At 38.6% G+C, this 20,342-nt stretch overlaps 1 protein-coding gene and 1 non-coding gene across 4 annotated transcripts; both read right to left on the bottom strand.

Annotated features, from left to right (window-relative positions):
- Positions 1-795: 795 nt before the first annotated feature.
- Zbtb8os (zinc finger and BTB domain containing 8 opposite strand) lies at positions 796-20,062 on the bottom strand. 3 transcript variants are annotated; one of them, XM_047539645.1, is made up of 7 exons: positions 19,929-20,062; positions 13,458-13,482; positions 13,063-13,184; positions 12,376-12,458; positions 10,367-10,419; positions 8,454-8,490; positions 796-3,009 (listed from the first exon to the last, which is right to left on the bottom strand). In XM_047539645.1, exons 1-7 carry the CDS (start codon positions 20,059-20,061, stop codon positions 2,923-2,925), a joined length of 540 nt encoding a protein of 179 aa, XP_047395601.1. In that variant the 5' UTR covers position 20,062; the 3' UTR covers positions 796-2,922. The 3 variants fall into 3 exon arrangements, with proteins under 3 accessions (XP_047395601.1, XP_047395609.1, XP_047395616.1); XM_047539653.1 differs by lacking the exon at positions 19,929-20,062 and adding an exon at positions 19,665-19,880; XM_047539660.1 differs by lacking the exon at positions 10,367-10,419.
- On the bottom strand, positions 7,943-8,016 carry Trnam-cau (transfer RNA methionine (anticodon CAU)). The gene has a single exon. It is a non-coding gene; the product is annotated as a tRNA-Met (tRNA).
- Positions 20,063-20,342: the final 280 nt, after the last annotated feature.

The following is a 20,342-nucleotide window of genomic DNA, read 5'->3' as shown; positions in this document are numbered from 1 at the left end:
TGGACCCAGGGCATCGTGCATGCCAAGAAAGTACTCTACCACTGAGCCAAAACCACAGTCCCTGTATTTGATTAAGAGACAGGGTCTCACTGAGTTTCTTAGGGCCTCACTAAGTTGTTGAGGCTGACTTTGAACTTGTGATCCTCCTGCCTCACCTGCCTGAGCCACTGGGATTATAGGCTGCACCCAGTCTGACTTGTTTTTCATGAATTCTATTACTTAGCATTGGTGAGAGAGATGGCTAACTCATTTTTTTTCCCTAGGCAAGCCTATACCTCACCTGGTTTTGCCATAGTCCCACTCCTGAGCTTTTCTTTCTCCACATTTGGTTTTCATTGCCTTCATATTTCATTGATCATTGTCTCAACTAAGCCCCATCAGGTGATGGTATGCAAAAGGGTCTACAGTAAAAAAGGACTCATTCTCAGTCTGGAAAACCACCCTAAAAAGTAAGGAGTCTTCTGGATGTTATTCGTGCTTTGAGAGTTATACTTCAAACTGACAAAACATGCATCAGTACAAAGAAAGTTAAGAAACACTACCCAGTGATCCTGTTATACATTCATTTGAAGAGCTGCTTTTTAAAACCCAGGCTCTTGGCCTCACATTCATGAGTCCTACTTTTTTATACATCCAGAGGAAAAAAATACAGGGCCAAAAGAACATTTAGAAAGCACATCTATAATCCCTTCTTTTTTAAAACAAATATTTTTATCAGTTGTTGATGGACCTTTACTTATTTACATCTGGTGCTGAGAATCAAACCTAGTGCCTCACACATGCTACCCAGCCCCTAATCACTTCCCTTTTTTAAAAAATACCTTTGTTTTATTTATTTTTATGTGGTGCTGAGGATTGAACCCAGTGCCTCACACATGCTAGGCAAGCATTCTACCACTGAGTCACAATCCCAGCCCCTAATCCCTTTCTTTTAATGCAGGTTCAACACCCTGTACTGACATTTGGCACTACCAGGTGTTAATTTTATGCTCTGAGAGAATATCATAAACTAGGGTTGCAAATCAACTTGCAAATTATCTACTTAAAGAAGTTCAGAAAAGCAGTCACAGTGGTGCACACCTGTAATCCCAGTGGCTGAGAAGGCTGAGGCACGGGGATCACGAGTTCAAAGTCAGCCTCAGCAGCAGTCTCACTCAGTGAGACCCTGTCTCTAAATAAAATACAAAATGTGGCTCAATGGTTGAGTGTTCCTGGGTTCAATTCCCAGTACACCTCCATCCCTTCCAAAAAAGTTTAGATAAGAGCCCAGAGTGGTGGCACACTCCTATAATACCAGTATCTCTGGAGTTCGAGTTAGAGTACTTGTATAACATTTTGGAGGCCCTGGATTTGATTCCCAGCACCACTCGTACAAAAAAAGTTCAGATAATTTTTTTTTTTATTTTTCAAGGCCAAGTACCAAACTCAGGGCCTTGTGCATGCTAGGCAAGCACTTTGCCAGTGAGCTAAATCCCCAAACTCCAGATAACTTTAAAGTTGTTTCCCTAGCCTCCTGTCTCTAAAGAACTTTTTACAACAAAGAGTCAGGCAAGGTGGCATACACCTCTCATCCCAGCAACTGGGATGTGGTGGGGGTACTGAGGCAGGAGGATGGCAAGTTCAAAGCCAAAGGAAATTAGCAAGGCCCTAAGCAACTCAGAGACCATCTCAAAAAATAGGGGCTGGGGAGATAGCTCAGTCGGTAGAGTGCTTGTGGTGCAAGCACAAGGCCCTGGGTTTGATCCCCAGCACCAAAAATAAATAAATAAATAAATAAATAAAAAGGGCTAGGGATGTGGCTCAATGGTTAGGTGCCACTGTGTCAACTCCCTGTACCCCCCCCCCAAAAAAAGTGTCAGGTGGGTATGGTGACATAGTACCCAAATTTCCAGTACTGTCCCCCTCCCTCTCAAAAAAGCGAGGTATAGCATCAGATTTTTCTTTCTTTGGTACTGGAGATTTTAACAGGGTACTTTAGTACTAAGCCACATCTCCAGCCCTTTATATTTTTAACTTCGTGATAGAGTGTCACTAAATTGCTTAGGGTCTCCCTAAGTTGCTGAGGCTGGTTCTCAAACTTGCAATTCTCTTGCCTCAGCATCGGTAGTTGCTGAGATTACAGGTCTGTGCCAATGTACCTAACTACTATCAGATTTTTCTTATGAGAAAACAGAAAAATGCAATCCATTATCACTGCTTAATAAGAGTATGAAGGCTGGGGTTGTGGCTCAGAAGTAGAATGTTTGCCTAGCATGTGTGAGGCACTGGGTTTGATTCTCAGCACCACATATAAATAAAGAAAATAAAGGTACATTGAAAACTAAAAAAATATTTTTTAAAAATTTGAGAGTATGATAAAGAAAATCCTATGGAATTCTTCTAGTCAGTTCTTGTAAGAAAACCAACTGGAATACAGGATAACTGTCCCACAGTTATGTAAAACATGACATCCTTTAGGTACAGACAAAATATGTGTCTTAATCAATTTAGAAGAAAAACGAATTCTAGGTAAAGAAATGTTATTTTCTCATATTATTCTTTTTTCCAAACTGGATTCTATCCCAACTATTACTTATATCAGTGATCCCTTCTGGGACCAAACTGGAGGGCTCTCATTCCATTAGAAGAATCTGGGGTACTTGCTGCCATAGCAGGGAATGAACACAGGAAGGAACATAATTGCCCTCAAGCACTGAAGAATTCTTCAAAGTCTGAATATGTAGGGAACACAGACCAAGGCTCTGCTCTGATTTTCCATTTCTGAATGTCACACTTTAAGTTAAAAATCCCTGATGCATAAATGCCCATTTATCAAGATACCACAGAAATCAAATCACTGATCTTCTCAAAAGGAGGATTTTGAAAAAAAGTTCTTCATAGGAGTTCATCTTTCTTTCCTTTTCTTTTTTCTTTTTTGGTATTTTAAATATCAACTATCACAAAAACTTCTGGCTTCTCTTCATTATAGACCTGCATTGCTGAATATGTTATTGCTTTGACTTCTGTTCCCTGAAGTTGGGATTAGAGAAAAAACAAATAGAAAAAAAAAAAAAAAAAAAAAAAAAAAAAGAATCAGAATTATTAACTTTAGCAACAACTGTCAGAAAGTCAAAATTCTAATACCATTCTAAAACACTAAAAATCCACATAAAACTAGTTATCAGATTAGGACAATAGTATATGCTGATCCAATAAAAAGGAGAGGAAAAATGTACATAGAGTTTAACAAGTACTGACCTGGAGTTAGGAGGTGGAACTCCACTCCAGGCTGTGATTCCACTTGGGCAAAGAAGCTGTCTGGGCATTCGTTTTTTTCATTTAAAAATGGGATGAATCAAAGAACACAAGCTTTTCTACTCTTTGGCTAGGGTTCCTTATAGTCCCTAACTGCCCCCTCATTCTCCATCTTAGGCCCTAGGATCTCTAATTCTTTTCTCCTCAGATGCCAATATTCACTTTTCCTCTTGTAATTCTCTTCAAGTCTAGCTGGAAAGTGAGCTATAGCTTCCAGGTCAAAGATCTCCACATGATTCTGATACATCAGCCTCAGCCACCTCACCCCAGTTCAGAACCACAGGATTAGTTCTCTCAAGTTCCTTCCAGCCCTAAAAAGTATCTACGATAGTTCTGTATATCACAAAATGTACCAAGCATTGGTGAATGGCACATTGCTAGCTCTACTGCACATAAAAAATTCAAATATTTCACAGGGTATGAGTGGCATTGCCTTTGCATTTTCTCCTCTACCACAATCACTTGGAGAAATCACCACCTACATCAAATTTCATTTTCTACCCTAAGGCAGCACACAGAAGGCTGACTAGTAATACCCTATATGTATATCTGCAAATCTCAAACAGGCATTCAGCACTGACCACTTATTTCTAAGTCCCCTTTGTCTTCCACTCAGAAAATTACTTCACATCTTCTTTAGCATCCATCATTCATTTTCTTCTTTTTTTATAACAGTGTTTTAATGCAGGGGCCCTTAGCCACTGAGCTACATTCCCCAGCCCTTTTTTAAAATTTTGTATTTTGAGACAGGATTTTGCTGAGTTGCTTAGGGCCTCCTAAATTGCTGAGGCTGCTTTTGAGCTTGTGATCCTCCTGCCTTAGTCTCCAGAGTAGCTGAGATTATAGGCAAGTGTCATTTCACCCATCAGTCATTCATTCTCATTCTAATCAACCATGCTTCCTAGAGAAAATGCAAGCAATCAAGAGGAACTGACTCATCTTCCCACCATCAATTCTACCATCCTGCTGCATCTGAACTCCCATTAGCCTTGCCTGCTGTTACAATGAATGGACTGTTCCTGCTCCTACCAGAGATTGCTGACTTCTCTATCTGAGCACTTGATTTCAAACACACACCCTTAACAAAAAAGTTTTTGTTCTGAAACTATCCTCTCCTCTTCTGGTTTATCAATTCTTCCCTCCTTCCTAGATCATTTCCACTTTACATATAATGGTGCTACAAAAGCTTCTAGCTAAAACAAGACAAAAATCTGCAGGGCATGGTGGCACATGTCTGTAATCCCCATAACTAGGGAGGTTGAGGCAGGTGGATTGCAAGTTCAAGACCAGCCTCAGCAACTTAGGGAGACCCTCAGCAAATAAAAAATAAAAAGGGCTAGGAATGTCGCTCAGTGCTCAATCGCCCCTGGGTTCAATCCCCAGTACTAAAACAAAAAACCTCTCTTCCTAGCTGCAGTCCTCTCTAGCTACCACTGTTCTATTGTTCTATCCATCTGTTCCCCTTTTCTGCAGTCTCTTCCAAGATCATACATACACTGCCTCTACTTTTCCAGTATGTGTCATTCCTTCTTTAACTCAGATATTGATAGAAATAAGTACATAAGTCCTCTTTTTTTTTTTTTTTTTTTTTTTGCAGTACTGGGGATCGAACTCAGGGCCTTGTGCTTGCAAGGCAAGCACTCTACCAGCTGAGCTATCTCCCCAACCCTCTTTTTTCTTTTTTTGGTACTGGGAATCTAATCTAATCCAGGGATGCTTTACCACTGAGCTACATCCCAGGCCTTTTTATTTTTTATTTTGAGACAGGGTCATATCAAGTGGCTGAGGCTGGCCTTGAACTTGTGATTCTCCTACCTCAGCCTCCTGACTCACTGGGATTAGACAAGAGCCACCCTGCCCAGTTTACTCATGAGTCTTCTGATTGTAAATCCAATGGCCATTCCTCAGTGTTTATGTTCTCTTGTCCTTTTTGATTCCTCTCTTCCAAATTTCATGTCCTGCAGCTCAGTTCTCTCCACTACTTCTGCTACTTGTGAATCTTATTTAGTCCTATTGATATAGGGATTTAGGATAAAGACAGAGATAAACTGAAACTTTTTTCTTTGGTACTGAGGATTGAACACAGGGGTAAACTACCACTGAGCTATATCCTCAGTCCTTTTTATTTTTTATTTTGAGACAGAATCTTACTAAGTTGCTGAGGCTGGTCTTGAACCTGTGATGCTCTTGCCTCAGCCTCCTGAATCTCTGGGATTACTGCCATGTACCACCCAACCCAGCTATAGTCTACTCTTAGTCATTTTAAAATTCATATGAGATCCTCAAGTCTGTGGTCATGTCTATCTGTACAACCTTGGCTCTTACTATACCCCCCCAACTTCTGCTCCAACAGCACTGTCCTTGCTGTTCTTTGAATATAATCTTGCTTGCTTCAGATTCTTTATATCTACTTCTGCCTGGAAAGTTCTTTTCCCATCTCTGTGCTCATTTCTCATCTCTCTGGCCTCTGCTCCAGTGTCACCTCCTCAGTTATGCCTTTTCTGACTAACTTTTCCCAATCCCAACTTAACCTTGCTCTGTTGGCACTATTTTCCAACAGTGATAATGATATGATTTACTTGTTTACATGTTTGGTTCTCTTCTCTCACTAGATTTGAAGCTCAATAAGAGTGGAGATCTTGGGCACCATGTTAACTTTCTACCTAAAGTGCCTAAAATAACATCTAGTACATTACAGGAATTTGATAAATATTTGCTGAATGTATATATGAATTACCAAAGGATGGAATATGGATTAGTGGAGAAAAGATAAGGATGACATTAGAACTGGGAAGATATTTTTAAAGCCTAGGAAAGGGCTAGGAAGATAGCTCAGTTGGTAGAGTGCTCACCTCGCAATCCCCAGCACCGCAAAAAAATAAAAATAATAAATAAAACCTAGGAAATATTTCAGGAATATTCCAGATATTTTATTTATTAATTTTTTTTTTACAGTGCTGGGGATTAAACATATGGCCTCACACATGCTAGAAAAGTGCTCTACCACTAAGTCACAGCCCTATCACTAGATAAGTAAAACTTTCGCACTAGCAAAACTCTAAAATAAGAATGTGTATCAGATTCATAGATTCTTTAATATATTAAATTCAAAAATAGTACTCTTATTGAATACATTTACATATCATTGGAATCAAATAAGTGGTTGTTATTTACTTTTAATGAAATGCAGTATCCATACACCAGTCTTAGAGACACAGTATTTCATTATTTCATACTATATAGATATTTCATAGAATTTGGGTAAGTGAGAGATATGAGTAAAGTACCATCCATGAGTTAGCTCACTGTTGGGAAATGGATGCATCATACATCAATGATTTACTGTTTCATTAGCTAGCTTTTTGGGATTTACCTTTCTGGTATACTATATCGGTCATATTCTATTAACTTTAGAGAACAAAACTACCATCCTAGGCCACATTATGATCCCATTCATGGCAGTATTTCCCTGCTAAAAGGAACCCCAAGGGATATGTTAATGGTTAACCCCTCTTAGGTCTCCTTAAAATGTTATATCCTGAATATACTAGTTTACTTTGGAAAAATTCAGTGTGCTGTTTTTATTAAAAGTATGTTTTCAATTCACATGCCCCTCTTTTTTGGTTTCTCATTCTCTTTCTCTCTCTTTTCTTTTTGGCCATACTAAGAATTGAACCCAGGAGTGCTTTACCAGAGCTACCCTAATCATTTTGATTTTTTTATTTTAGACAAGGTCTCAATAAACTACCCAGGCTGGCCTCAAACTTGTGATCCTCTTGCCTCAGGTTCCCAAGTTACTGGGATTGTTGCTGTGCCCCACTGCACCTGGCTGGTTTCTTTTCTTTTTATGTTTCTCTTTCCTCTCAACCTTGTTGAAAAAGCTACTACACACAAGTTCCTCATCAGGCTTCATTTCATTATACTGTAGTTGAAGAAATGATACTGTGGTTACTGGAAGCAACCAGGATTTTCCCCGGTCATCGGGCACTAATTTAGGCTTCCTTGGTCAAAATACAAGGGTCAGCAAACTATAGGCCATTGGTCAAATCTCGCCTGCCATCTAATTTTGTATAATCTCGCAAAATAACAATGGTTTTATATCTCTAAGTAAGCCAGGCATGGTGGCACATGCCTATAACTCCAGTTACTACAAAGGCAGAGATAGAAGGATCCAGAGTTCCAGGCCAGCCTAAGCAATTTAGGAAGGTCATCTGCAACTTAGAGACCCTGTCTCAAAATAAAAATAAAAAGGTCTAGGGATACTAGGCATGGTGGCGCACACCTATAATCCAAGTGATTTGGGAGGCTGAGGCAGAAGAATCATGAGTTCAAAGCCAGCCTCAGCAACTTAGCAAGGCCCTAAGCAACTCAATAAGACCCTGTCTCTAAAATACAAAAAAGGGCTGGGGATGCAGGTCAGTGATTAAGCGCCCCTAGGTTCAATCTCCAGTACCTCAGCTAAAAAAACAAACAAAAAAAATGACATTTGAAAATATGAAATTTATTTCAATGTCCAGAAATAAAGTTTTAATGTAACAGAAACACATTCATTTATGTATCTTCTATGACTGCTTTAGAGCTACAACAGAAGAGCTCAGTAGTTGCTCTTCCATTGCTCTTGGCCTACAAATCTTTTTTTTTTTTTTTTTGTGCGATGCTGGGGATTGAACCCAGGGTCTTGTGCTTATGAGGCAAACACTCTACCAACTGAGCTACATCCCCAGCCCTTACAAATCTTAATACATTTATTATTTGACCCTTTACAGAAAAAAATCTGTTAAGCCCTGTTCCCAGAAGTTTAACTATTACAGTCAGTGTATATAGCTTGGAAAATACAAAAGAGGTAGAAAGTACTTTAGAGAACAATCTAGTCCTATACCTTCATTGTAGAAGAAACTATAGTTCAAAAAGGCAATGGACTTTTAAGTTCTACAACATTCTGTAACAAACCTGGCCTCAGAGCACAATGCTGATTCCTAACACACCTAATCAGATGTGTAAGTCACAGTGCTTTAACATATCTAGAGAGGTCAGAAAGTTTAAGAAAAACTTATCACATCATAACAATGATTAGAACGAGTTGAAGGTTATTATCACATTTATGAATTTTATGGTAAGAAAGTATAAAAGGTTTTCAATGGCTAGACTTTAAAACATACCTGAGGGTGCTTGGACAATGAAAATTCTTCTCCCCACCTTGAGAAGTAAAATTAAAACATGATTAAGATTTCCAAAAATTTTACATTTGTTCTCTCTTTACATATTTTAAAATAAGCCTTATAAACATGGTTCAGATACTAGAGATTCAAAAGAGGGAAGGGGTAGGGAAGCTAAACAGATTTCATTTGTCAGCAAGTGCAAGGACTTATATCGACTAGCTATTGGTTACTCTCAAGTTTAACAGCTGCTCTCAAACAAAACAAAACAAAACAAAACAAAACAATAAAAAGCCCCAAAATAGTGTGCTTATGGCGGATTATCAATAAATCCTGTTTAATGAGAATTATTTCATAATAGGGTGCCATGTTCAAAATTTTCACTGCACTCCGAGCTATAGAACCAATTAAGTAATATCTTCCATGGAGAAAGCAGGTCTGAGTTTGATTTGCATTTTATAACTTTTCCCAAAATATCTATAGTCTGTATACAGAAAGTCCTAGAAAGGTACTCTCCATGAACTTAGAATTTTCTTCTCTCCTTTTGACATAAATGAGGGCTGACTATCACAAGATGGTACACCAGAAACAGCAAATCTTTAAAATTCTGTTCAGGGATTGGGGTTGTGTGGCTCAGTGGTAGAGCACTTGCCTAGCATGTGTAAGGCACTGAGTTCGATTCTCAGCACCATGTATAAATAAATGAATAAAAATAAAGGTCTATTAATACTTAAAATAATATTTTTTAAAAATTCTGTTCAACTACTTCCTAGCTGAAGTAGTTTTGACAAACCTGTTTATTTTATTTAAAAAAGAAGATACCACAAATATATAAAAATAACTATTATATTCTAATGTAAATAACATACACCTTTCACACTTTATGATGCAAAAGCATATTAACAGTAAAGGTAATTCTAACATATGTTTTTTGTTTTTTGTTTTGGTGCTGGGGAATCTAACATAATGTTAACAGTTAAATGTCAATTTGCCTGCCAGGCACAGTGGTACACACCCATAATCCCAGAAACTCGGGAGGCTGAGGCACGAGGATCACAAGTTTGAGACCAGCCTCAGCAACTTAGTGAGACCCTGTCTCAAAATAAAAAATAAAAAGGGCTGGGTATATAGCTCAGTGGTAAAGAGCCTCTGGGTTCAAAAAAGAGGGGAAAAAAATCGATTGGTCTAATGTATGCAGTATTCCACTACTTCATAGGAAAAAGTACCTGTACATAGGCTTATGTGAGCAATAGAATGTGTTGCAGGGATAAAAGGAAAAGGAGAAGATAATAAAAGACCTCATTTTATAAAAAGAAACTAATAAAATTCAATATGAAATGGTAAAGATGAGCTATATATAGAATAACCTAGAAGATATAATTAAGTGACTAAAGAAACAAGTCCAGTCAAAGTGACCTAATCGAGTGTCTGCAAATTCTGGAAGGAAAAGAAAGGTATAATTTGTATAGAAGAAAACTGGTTTGAGTGGGTCTAGAAGTGATGAGCTATGATAAAGGATGTGTCAGTGTTTCTCATTCACCAAGCTGGGCTTTATGCTGTGCCATTTAGTAATTTTATTTATACATACAAACATATGTATGTATAAACAAACTACACACACACACACACACACACACACACACACACACACTTTTAAAAATTTTCCCCCTTAATCAACAATTGGGAATCAGGCTTAACAAGCAGAATTAACTTTATTCTGACAGTCTCTGATCATCCAAAGTTCAGATGAGTCCTCACTCCCTGGTATCTCTCACACTCTCAGTATGCAACATGCTGCCCAATGCAAATGGTCCTGACTTAACATTTCTATTTGTCTTTCTGCCCACCAAGTTCAATGAAGAATACAACCAACATCCTTCACAACCTGCTACTTTTTAAAAAGTTTCAAAACTTACCCAATTGAACGCAATTTAAAATTTCTTTGATCAATATTAAGTACTTTTACTTCCTAAAGAGAAAAAAAAATTTAATTAAAAAAATGTTTCTACTAGACCATCTTCTAAAACATCTCTAGGTTATTACTTTTTCTAGAAAATAATAGCATCCAACTTCTCTGAAGTAAGGAAAATTAAAACAGAACAAACTAAATGCATTTCGAGGAAGTAAGATTTTCTTGCATATTCAAGGAGATATTCTTGAAAAATATACAATCTAAAAACATGATTGAAGGGGTTAAGGTGTAGCAAAGTAGTAGAGCACGTGCTTACTAACTGTGAGGCTCTGAGTTCAATCCCCAACATCAAGAAAAAAGGAAAAGAAAACAAAAGGAGAGTCAAACGAACACCTCTGTAAGATACATGGTAGAGGAGGAGGATATAAGATTTCAGTCATTCTCAGTCTTTTTTTTCACCTTTTCCTTTTGTCAGTGCATTTTTTAAAAATTTATTTATTTTTACATGGTGCTGAGGATTGAACCCAGGGCCTCACACATGCTAGGCAAGTGCTCTACCACTGAACCACAACCCCAGCCCACTGTCAGTCTATTTTTATGATACTTCTGACACTTGAAATTTATAGGAAGAGTGACTCAGTTTATAGAGTACGGGTAGAGATGATAAAGAAGATAATGGAGGAATTAAGGAAGCAGGGAGGGCCAGGTGATAAGTAACGATGATTTGGAGAGGTATTTCTTCTAGAGGTTGAGCTGCAAGAAATCTCCATATGGCTTCTCCTTTTTTTAAATTAAGGAAAACTAGAAGCAGCAATTGTTGAACTTAGACCAAAGTATCAGAGCTGCTGAACTTTAAATGGAACAAAAGGAACATACATATAGACATAAACAGCTCAAACTTGGGAGACATAAAGAATACAGATAAAGGAGGCCATATAGCCCATCTCGTAGAGTGCCTGCCTCTCTTGCTGGAGACCCGGGTTCAATCCCAGCACTCTGGGATTGTGGAAATAACAAACAAATGAAAGAATACAGATAAAGACTTTAGGTTTCTCCTTATCATACAATCCTATTAGTGACAAGTACATGATCACAGATTTAAGTACATTCAGGCATAGTGCCACATGCCTGTAATCCTAGAGATTTGGGAGGCTAAGGCAGGAGGAATGCAAATTTGAGGCTTGCCACACCAATTTAGGAAGACCCTGTCTCAAAATAAAACATGAGGGCTGGGGACATAGTTCAGTTGGTAGAGTGCTTGCCTTACAAGCACAAGACCCTGGGTTCAATCCCCAGCACTGCAAAAATAAATAAATAAATAAATAAATAAATAAAATATGAAGAGAATGGAGATGTGGCTGAATGATTAAGAACTACTGAGTTTAATCCCCAGTGCTAAAAAGAAAGAACAAGAGAACAAAATGCATGTACAAAAGAAAACTCAGGTTAATGAAGAAGTGCCTATAATTTATGCAAATCAATATTTTATAATGTCTGTGGTGATTAGTTTTGCATCGTGGTTTCTTTTTGTTTTTGTGCGAGGGGTGGGTACTGGTACTGGGGATTACACCCAAGGCTGTTTTACCACTGAATTGCATCCCCAGACCTTTTTCTTCTGAGATGGGGTCTCACTAAATTGCTGAGGTTGGCTTTGAACTTGAGATCCTACTGCCTCCGTCTTCTAAGCATCTGGGATTACAGGAATGCACCACTCCGTCTAGCTAATTTATTTTATCTTGTTTTTTTTTTTTTTTTTTTTAATTGGCACTGGTGCTTTACCACTGAGCTACATCCCCAGCCTTTTCTATTTTTTAAAATTTTGAGACAGGATCTCACTAAGGTGCTAAGGCTGGTAACCAACTTGTGATCCTCCTGCCTTAGCCTCTCGAGTCACTGGGATTAAAGGCATGTGCTAACATGCCTGGCACATATTCTATTTTAAATCCATTTTTCAATTTAAAAATATGAACTAAGAACCCATTTGCTCCATTAAAAAGAAAAACTCTTGCTTACCCGGGGTATGAAGAATTCATCAGCACTGAACTTATAAAGCCACTCATCCAAAAAGTGAAACAGAAGAGACTGTAAGTCATCTCCTACATAGGATAAAAAAGGGCCATAATAGTACAAGTTTAATAATTCTGGTATCTAAAACCTTGTTTCAATTTAAAAGTGTAATGAATTTCTTAGGTTAGTTGAAAGGAAAATTGGGCACATAATCAATTTTGTTGTTTTTTATTTTTTTTGTTTTGTTTTTTGTACCAGGGATTGAACCCAGGGGCACTTAACCACTGAACCTCACCCCCAGTCCTTTTTTTATATTTTATTTGGAGACAGGGCCTCACTAAATTGCTTAGGGCCATACTAAGTTGCTGAGGCTGGCTTTTGCAATCCTCCTGCCTCAGCTTCCTAAACCTCTGGGATTATAGGCATGTGCCACCATGCTCAGCAAATTCTGTTCTTTTTTTTTTTTTTTTTTTTTTTTTTTTACGTTGTTGATGGACCTTTATTTTATTCATTTATTTATACGTGGTCCTGAGAATCGAACCCAGTGCCTCATACATGCTAGGCAAGTGCTCTACCGCTGAGTCACAACCCCAGTCCCAAATTCTATTGTTCTTACTGTGAAAATATACTTGGATTATTTAAGAATACCGCATATGTGTATAACAATTTTTTCCTTATGAATGCATTAATTACCTTGGGTTTCTACTTCTATCGTTTGGAGGGGTTCCACAGTCCCAGTATCTGTCATGTAACCAAACATGGCCATTGCACACTGCTCAAATGCTTCCTCCAGAGTATCTCCCCATGCATGTAACCTACAGAAATATATTCATGCTCTCTGTGTAATATAATCCACTGTATAAAAAAAAAAAAAAACTCAATAGCAAAGTCAAAATAAAATCAGTTTGGTAAATACAAAACTAATGACCTTAATTTAATGGCATCCAAACTGGTGCTTCTAAAGCATCATTTTTATGTTAAGAATAAAACAGAGTAGAAAAATAAAAGATAGGAACACCCAGATTAAAACATTCAGCCTTCCTATTTAGAGACATGAATTCAAAAGAACAAATTCCTACTATACTTACTGGACATCTGCTGTATGATCCAAATCTGAGGGAGAAAGGGAAAAACATTTAAAAGTCACTAAACTTGACCCTCAAACCATAAGAAAAAACTAATTCATTATTCATTATTAAGAATACCATCCTTGAAGAACAAGAAAATTGAGGAAGCCCAGAGCTTTTGCTATCTACTCAACAAAGTTAAGTGCTTTGTTAGAATTATTTTTTTTAAAACCACCCTTCTTATTTATTTACTTATTTATTTATTGTACTGGGGACTGAATTTACCACTGAGCAATACCCTCAGTGTTTTTTTTTTTTTTTTTAATAGATGGACACAATACCTTTATTTATTTATTTTTATGTGGTGCTGAGGATTGACCCAGTGCCTCACTCGCACCAGACAAGCGCTCTACCACTGAGCCACAACCCCAGCCCCCAGCCTTTAATATTTTATTTTATCTTATTAGTACTAGGATTGAACCCAGGGGTGTTCACCCACTGAGACATATCCCCAGACCTTTTTAATTTTTGAGACAGGGTCTCATTAAGTTGCTGAGGGACTCACCAATTTGCTGAAGTTGGTTTCAAATTTGTAATCCTCTTGGCTCAAATGCTCGAGTCATTGGGATTACAGGTATGTACCACCATGTTTAAAAATGAACCCAGCAAAACCAAGATTCCTATTTATTTTTTTTTTTATATTTTTAAGATGTTATGGACCTTTATTTTATTCATTTATTTATATGTGGTGCTGAGAATTGAACCCAGTGCCTCACACATGCTAGGCAAGCGCTCTACCACTGAGCCACAACCCCAGCCCCCAAGATTCCTATTTAAACAAATGACAATTTCTGGAAGGCAGTAAAGTCAGGGTCTTCTAGGTGTTTTAAAATGTGTCTAAGCAGGGTTTGGTAGTGTGCACCTGTAGTCCCCACTATTGGGGAGGCTGAGGCAGGATAGCTTGAGCCTAAGAGTTCAAAGTCAGCCTGGGCATCATAGTAAGACTCCCTTCTTAAAAAATGTCTACTATATACCAGGCATAGTGGTGCTGCCTGTAATCCTAGCAACATGGGAGGCTGAGGTAGGAGGATCACAAGTTCAGAGCCAACCTCAGCAACTTAGTGAAACTCTGTCTCAAAAAATAAAAAGTGCTGAGGATGTGATTCAGTGGTATGTGCCCCTGAGTACAATTCTCAGTACCCCAAAAAAAAAAAAAAGTCTATTATATGATAGTTTCTCAGTAAGTGTCTTTTCCTGCTATCAGTAATTTTTCCTCAACCAAATAAATCATTATCTTTTCTAAGTTTCTACTGTGTGAATGATAAAAATTTTAGGAAGTACATCATTATATAAAGTATGAAATTCCAGATTTTTCTGTCTCCTCTTTTCATGAACAGCTAGCAAAATCCAATTTTTTTAATACCATGGTTTGAATCCAGCGGCACTTAACCACTGAGCCATATCCCTAGAACACTACCTTTTTTATTTGAGATAGGGTCTTGCTAAATTGCTGAGGCTGGCTTTGAACTTGTGATTCTCCTGCCTCCAGTCTCGAGTTGTTGGGATTATAGGCATGTACCACTACACCCAGCACAGCTAGCCTAATCCTAGAAAGTAAACTCCACAATACATATTATGAAGTTTTTCCTGATATTTTCACAGGAAGACCAGAAAGTCACAACTGCGAATGTAGCATGGCTCCACTGGATCTGCTACCTCAACACTTCAGAGTCTATTTTTCACCTGTATCATGACTTCCATCAAATCTTCCTATTTGGGGTCACAAGATATTGAGGCTAGAAGAACTTCTTAGATATTATTTAACATAATTCCTTTGTTTAAAAAATAAACCTGAAGGGGCTTGGGAGATAGCTCAGTCAGTAGAGCGCTTGCCTTGCAAGCACAAGGCCCTGGGTTCGATCCCCAGCACCCAAAAAATAAAAATAAAATAAACCTGAAATCCAGAATTGTGTGTCTTTTTCAGGGCTATAATACTGTTTATAAAGATAGAACTGGGACTGGAATTGAAGTTTTCTGACTCCTGGTTCATGTGCTTTCCACTATAACACATCATCTTTCAGTGGTACTCAAAGTTCAAATTCATCTCTAAATCACTGAGAAATATTACTGAGCACTTACTAAGTTTGGGGTAATAAAGAGCTCAATGACCAGCAGAGATGACAAAGTAAAGAAAATGACAAGTAGTAACCTTGGAGATATCCAAGTATGTGGCCAAAATGGACATGTGAGAATGTTCAGAAAAGCTGGGAGTGGTGGTATACTTCTATAATCCCAGAGGTAGGAGGATGGCAAGTTCAAGGCCAGCTTCAGCAACTTAAACCAGGCCCTCAGCAATTTAGTGAAAACCTATGTCAAAATGAAAAGTAAAGCCAGGCACGGTGGTACATGCCTGTAATCCCAGTGGCTCAGGAGGCTGAGGAAAGAGGATCGTGAGTTCAAAGCCAGTCTCAGCAATTTAGCAAAGCCCTAAGCAACTCAGTGAGACCCTGTCTCTAAATAAGACATAAAAAGGGCTGGGGATGTGCCTCAGTTGCAAAATGTCCCTGGGTTAAATCCCTAGTATCGAAAATAAAAAAAAAATAAAAATTTCACAATAATTTTGTTTCCAAAAATTAAAAACCCAATGTTCATTAATAAGAGAGGAGATAAACTGAAATATAATCATACAATGGAATAATACTCAGCAATAAAAATCATCAACTACTGCTAACAGGCATTAACATGAATCTAAAGATACTGTTCAGTAAGAACTGTAAACTCTCAGCATTTAAGAAGTTCACACGAACCCCTGCTCTTGATCAAATGATCATGGCTGGTTTCTAGCAGTCTCAGTTATCATCCCTACGTGAAAAAAGCATAATAGGCAGATTTTACAGTTTATTCTAGCTGAAACCTGACATAGGCCCCCAACCTTCCTTTCTTAGAGCAAGTACTAAAAGGGGGTTACAATTATGAATATATATCTCTTATAACTTAGAAGTATCTTTTTCAAGGACCTAAGACACATTCCTTTGAAATGTAATCTCCTGGAAGGGCTCTGTCTCCCAGTCTCTGTGGGAGGATAGGTTCAGAACTTCCATAACTGTTAGCTAGCAGATATAGCTGGTATTATCACATTTACACTGACCAGCTCTTTGTACTTTGTTATTTCTCTGACTCATCTGAACACTTGCTCTCACCCTCCCTCATTCTCCCTATAAAAACACCCAATCATCCCTTCACAAATTGGAATGGAGTTCATCTCTTTCCCCTATTGTCATTTGGAGGTCAGCCCTAGCAACTTCAGAGGGACCCTGTCTCAAAACCAAAAATAAAAAGGACAGGGGATGTAGTGGTAAAGTGCTCCTGGGTTAAACCTAAATCAGTATACATACAAACAAACAAAACTAGCTGTGTTTACCTATGGCCTAGATGAAGAAGCCACACAAAAGAATCCATACTAAAACTGGCATGGTGGTACATACCTATAATCCCATGACTGGGAAGCCAAGACAGGAGTATCACAAATTCCAGGCCAGCCTCAGCAATTTAGTGAGGCCCTATGTAATTTAGTGAGACCCTGTCTCAAAATAAAAATAAAAAGGACTGGGGAAGGTGGCTAAGTGATAAAGCACCCCAGGTTCAATCCCCAGTACCCACCCACCCCCCAAGCACAAAAAAGAAAGAAAGAAAGAATCTATACTTTGTGGTTCTATTTAAATGAAACTCTAAAACAGAAAAAAATTAAGCTATGGTGCCAGGTGTAATTATGTATGCCTGTAATCTGAGCTACTTGGAAGGCTGAGGCAGGAAGATTATAAATTTGAGAAACACCTAGGTAATTATTTATTTTAAAACTTTTTAAAAAGGGGCTGGGATGTAGCTCAGTGGTAGAGTCCTGCCTAGCATGTGTGAGGCCCTGGGTTCAACTCCCCCCACCTCAAAAAAAGAGAAAGAAAAAAATTAAGGTATGGGGATAGAAAACACAATGTGAACAAGGCATGGTGGTGTGCACCTGTAATCTGGATACCCTGTAATCCCAGTTATTCAGGAGCCTGAGGTAAAAAAATTTGCAAGTTTGAAACCAGCCTGGGCAACTTAATGTGACCTGCTCTCAAATATTTTAAAAATTAAGAGGGCTTAGGGATATAACTTAGTGATAGAGTATCCCTGGGTTCAATCCCCATTTAGAGGTGGGAGACAATATTTGCCTCAAAGAAAGAGAATGAGGGTCTGACTGCAAAAAGCAGGGCAGAACTTTCTAGGGTGATGAAAATGTTTTATAGTTTGATTAGAGTGTCGTTTACACAGACATCTGTGTTTAGCAAAACTCACTGGACTTTACATTTTAAGATCTGAGCACTTCGTTGTGATATTAAATTATACTTTAATTTTTAAAAAATCAGTTCACAAAGATGACATTGCTGGGTGCAGTGACACATGCCTGTGATCCCAGCAACTTCGAAGGCTAAGGCAACACTGTTTTGCATTTTTTTCAAATACTTTTATTTATTTATTTATTTATGGTACTGGGGATTTAACACAGGGGTACTTTACCACTGAGCCACACCCCAGTCCTTTTTTGACAGGGTCTTGCTAAAATGTTTTGGGCCTCATTAAATTACTGAGGCTAGCATCAAACTTAGGGAAAATGACAGAATGAATCAAACATTACCCTATGTAAATTTATGATTACACAAATGGTATGCCTTTACGCCATGTACAGAGAATCAACATGTATCCCATTTGTTTACAATAAAAAAAATAAAAAATAAAAATAAAAAATATAAAAAAAATAAAAGGCATGGCTGGTCTTGGTGGCAAAAGCCTGCAATTCCAGCTACAGGGAGATTGAGGCAGGATAACAAGTTTGAGGGAATTTAGCCAGGCCCTAAGAAACTTAGTGATACCCCATCTCAAAAAAAAAAAAAAGGCTGGGGGGCTGTGGCTGTGGTTTGGTAGTTAAGCACTCCTGATTCAATCCCCAGTACAAAAAAATAAATGTCCACCAATTAGACATTGGTTAAAGAGAAAATGCTAGAACATTTGTGTATGTAAAGTAACCATGGTTGCTCTAGAAACAGGGACTAGAATGTGGGGATCGGAGTTGCAAGACTTAATTTTTCACTGTATACCTGCTTTTTTTGTTGTTGTTGTAATTTGAAGTTTTTTGTTTTTTGGTCTCCATATGTTGCCCAGGCTGTCTGGAACTTAGAGGGCTCATGTGTTTCTCCCGCCTCAGCCTAAAGAGTAGCAACCATTTTTGGAATGGTAACTTACTAAAAACAGTGTTTTAAATTGTTTTTAAGTTAGAAAGGGGCAAGTAAGGGAGATATGCTGGGTTCAGAATGCAAAGATGCAAAAAAATTTTGGTGGTAGTTGTACATTTTTTATTTATTTCGGCACTGACGATTTAATACTGGAGCGCCCTACCATTGACTTACACCCCCAAGCCCTACTTATTTATTAGTACTGGGGATTTAACCCATGGGCGCTTTACCACAGATCCCCAGACCTTATTGTTTATTATTTAGAGACAAGTCTCACTAAATCGCTTAGGGTCTCACTAAATTGCCAAGGCTGGCCTAGGAAATTGAGTGTCTCTTGCCTCAGTCTCCCCAGTCACTAGGACTACCAGCGGGCACGGGCCAACAAAAATGAATGAAAAATTTTAACGAGATAAATGAGTCGCATTTGAGCTCCCCAGACCACAGTCACCTGTAGGTTGACAACTAAATTTTTAATACAGAGATTGAACTATCCTTTCATTTTCTTTATTTTTGTGGTGCTGGAAGATTGAACCCAAGGTCTTGCATGCTACGAAAGCACACTACACTTCCAGTTCACATTATTCCTTAGATGAAGGAACTGTGATGTAAAGATAGGCAAATATAATTTGTTAAAGTCACTAAGTTAATGAGTGGCAAAACCAGGTCCTTTTATGACACGATCGAGGTAAGCCGTGGGTGGTGGCGCCCAATGAGCTCGGAAGGCTGAGGCAGGAGGATCCCAAGCCAGGGTCAGCAACTTAGTAATGCACTAAGCAACTTAGACCCTGTCTCTAAAACAATTATTAAAAAGGGGGCGCGGCTCAGAAGGCCGCCAGAGTTCAATTCCTGGTACCAAAAAAAAAAAAAAAAGAGGTAAAAGACCAAGTTATAATTTTCCATGTTAGCTTTCCCAGTCCTCTATGTTAGCCACACTCTATCCCCTTGAAAACACAATTACCTTTATAATTAGCGCACTGGTAAAACTCAAATGTGATCAGGCGCTTGTGGAAGTTGTTCAAGAAACTGTAAGTGTGGAAGCCTAGATTTCCTGACTCCCAAACCAGGTGGCCTATTCCTTTTAGAACCCTTTAGGACAAATACAAAAGATACTACAAGATAGGGCGCACACAGGGTACAATAAATTGATGCCTGAAGCTCCTATGGGGCAAGGTAGAAGGTGAGGAAGCCCATATTTGAACAGAGAAGTGAGCCTTCTACTCACATTCGTACTTCCGATTGACTGGAGGATACTTGGCCTTGATCGCCTTCTGCTCCTCAGTCAAATTGTAATCTCTAACATCGTCCCCTTCCTGCGCCATGATCGCAGGATTGCACGCTCTACTTCCGCCCTTCATCTGCGAGACTTCGACCCGGCGCTACAACTTCCGCCCTAAACCCCGCCCCTTCGCACGCATTCTTAAAGGGCCAGGACTCCATTCTCGGAGTTCTCGGAAGGACGTTAGGCCCTGAGACTTCCATTCTAGGCCTTGTCGCCAGGATCGCATGGTTAAAAGGACAAGGCCCCATTTCTGTTTTTAATCACTAGTTCTTTGTAAAGACCACGGAACGAAGTTAAAGGACACCTTAGTCAACTCTGGGTCTGAGTAGTGAGGCCTTTTCTCTCCGCCTGGAATCC

This window comes from Sciurus carolinensis, chromosome 1 (assembly GCF_902686445.1).
Source record: "Sciurus carolinensis chromosome 1, mSciCar1.2, whole genome shotgun sequence".
Lineage (NCBI taxonomy): Eukaryota > Metazoa > Chordata > Mammalia > Rodentia > Sciuridae > Sciurus > Sciurus carolinensis.
Note: the sequence above shows the minus strand (reverse complement) of the source record. Positions and strands in the feature narration are given on the sequence as shown.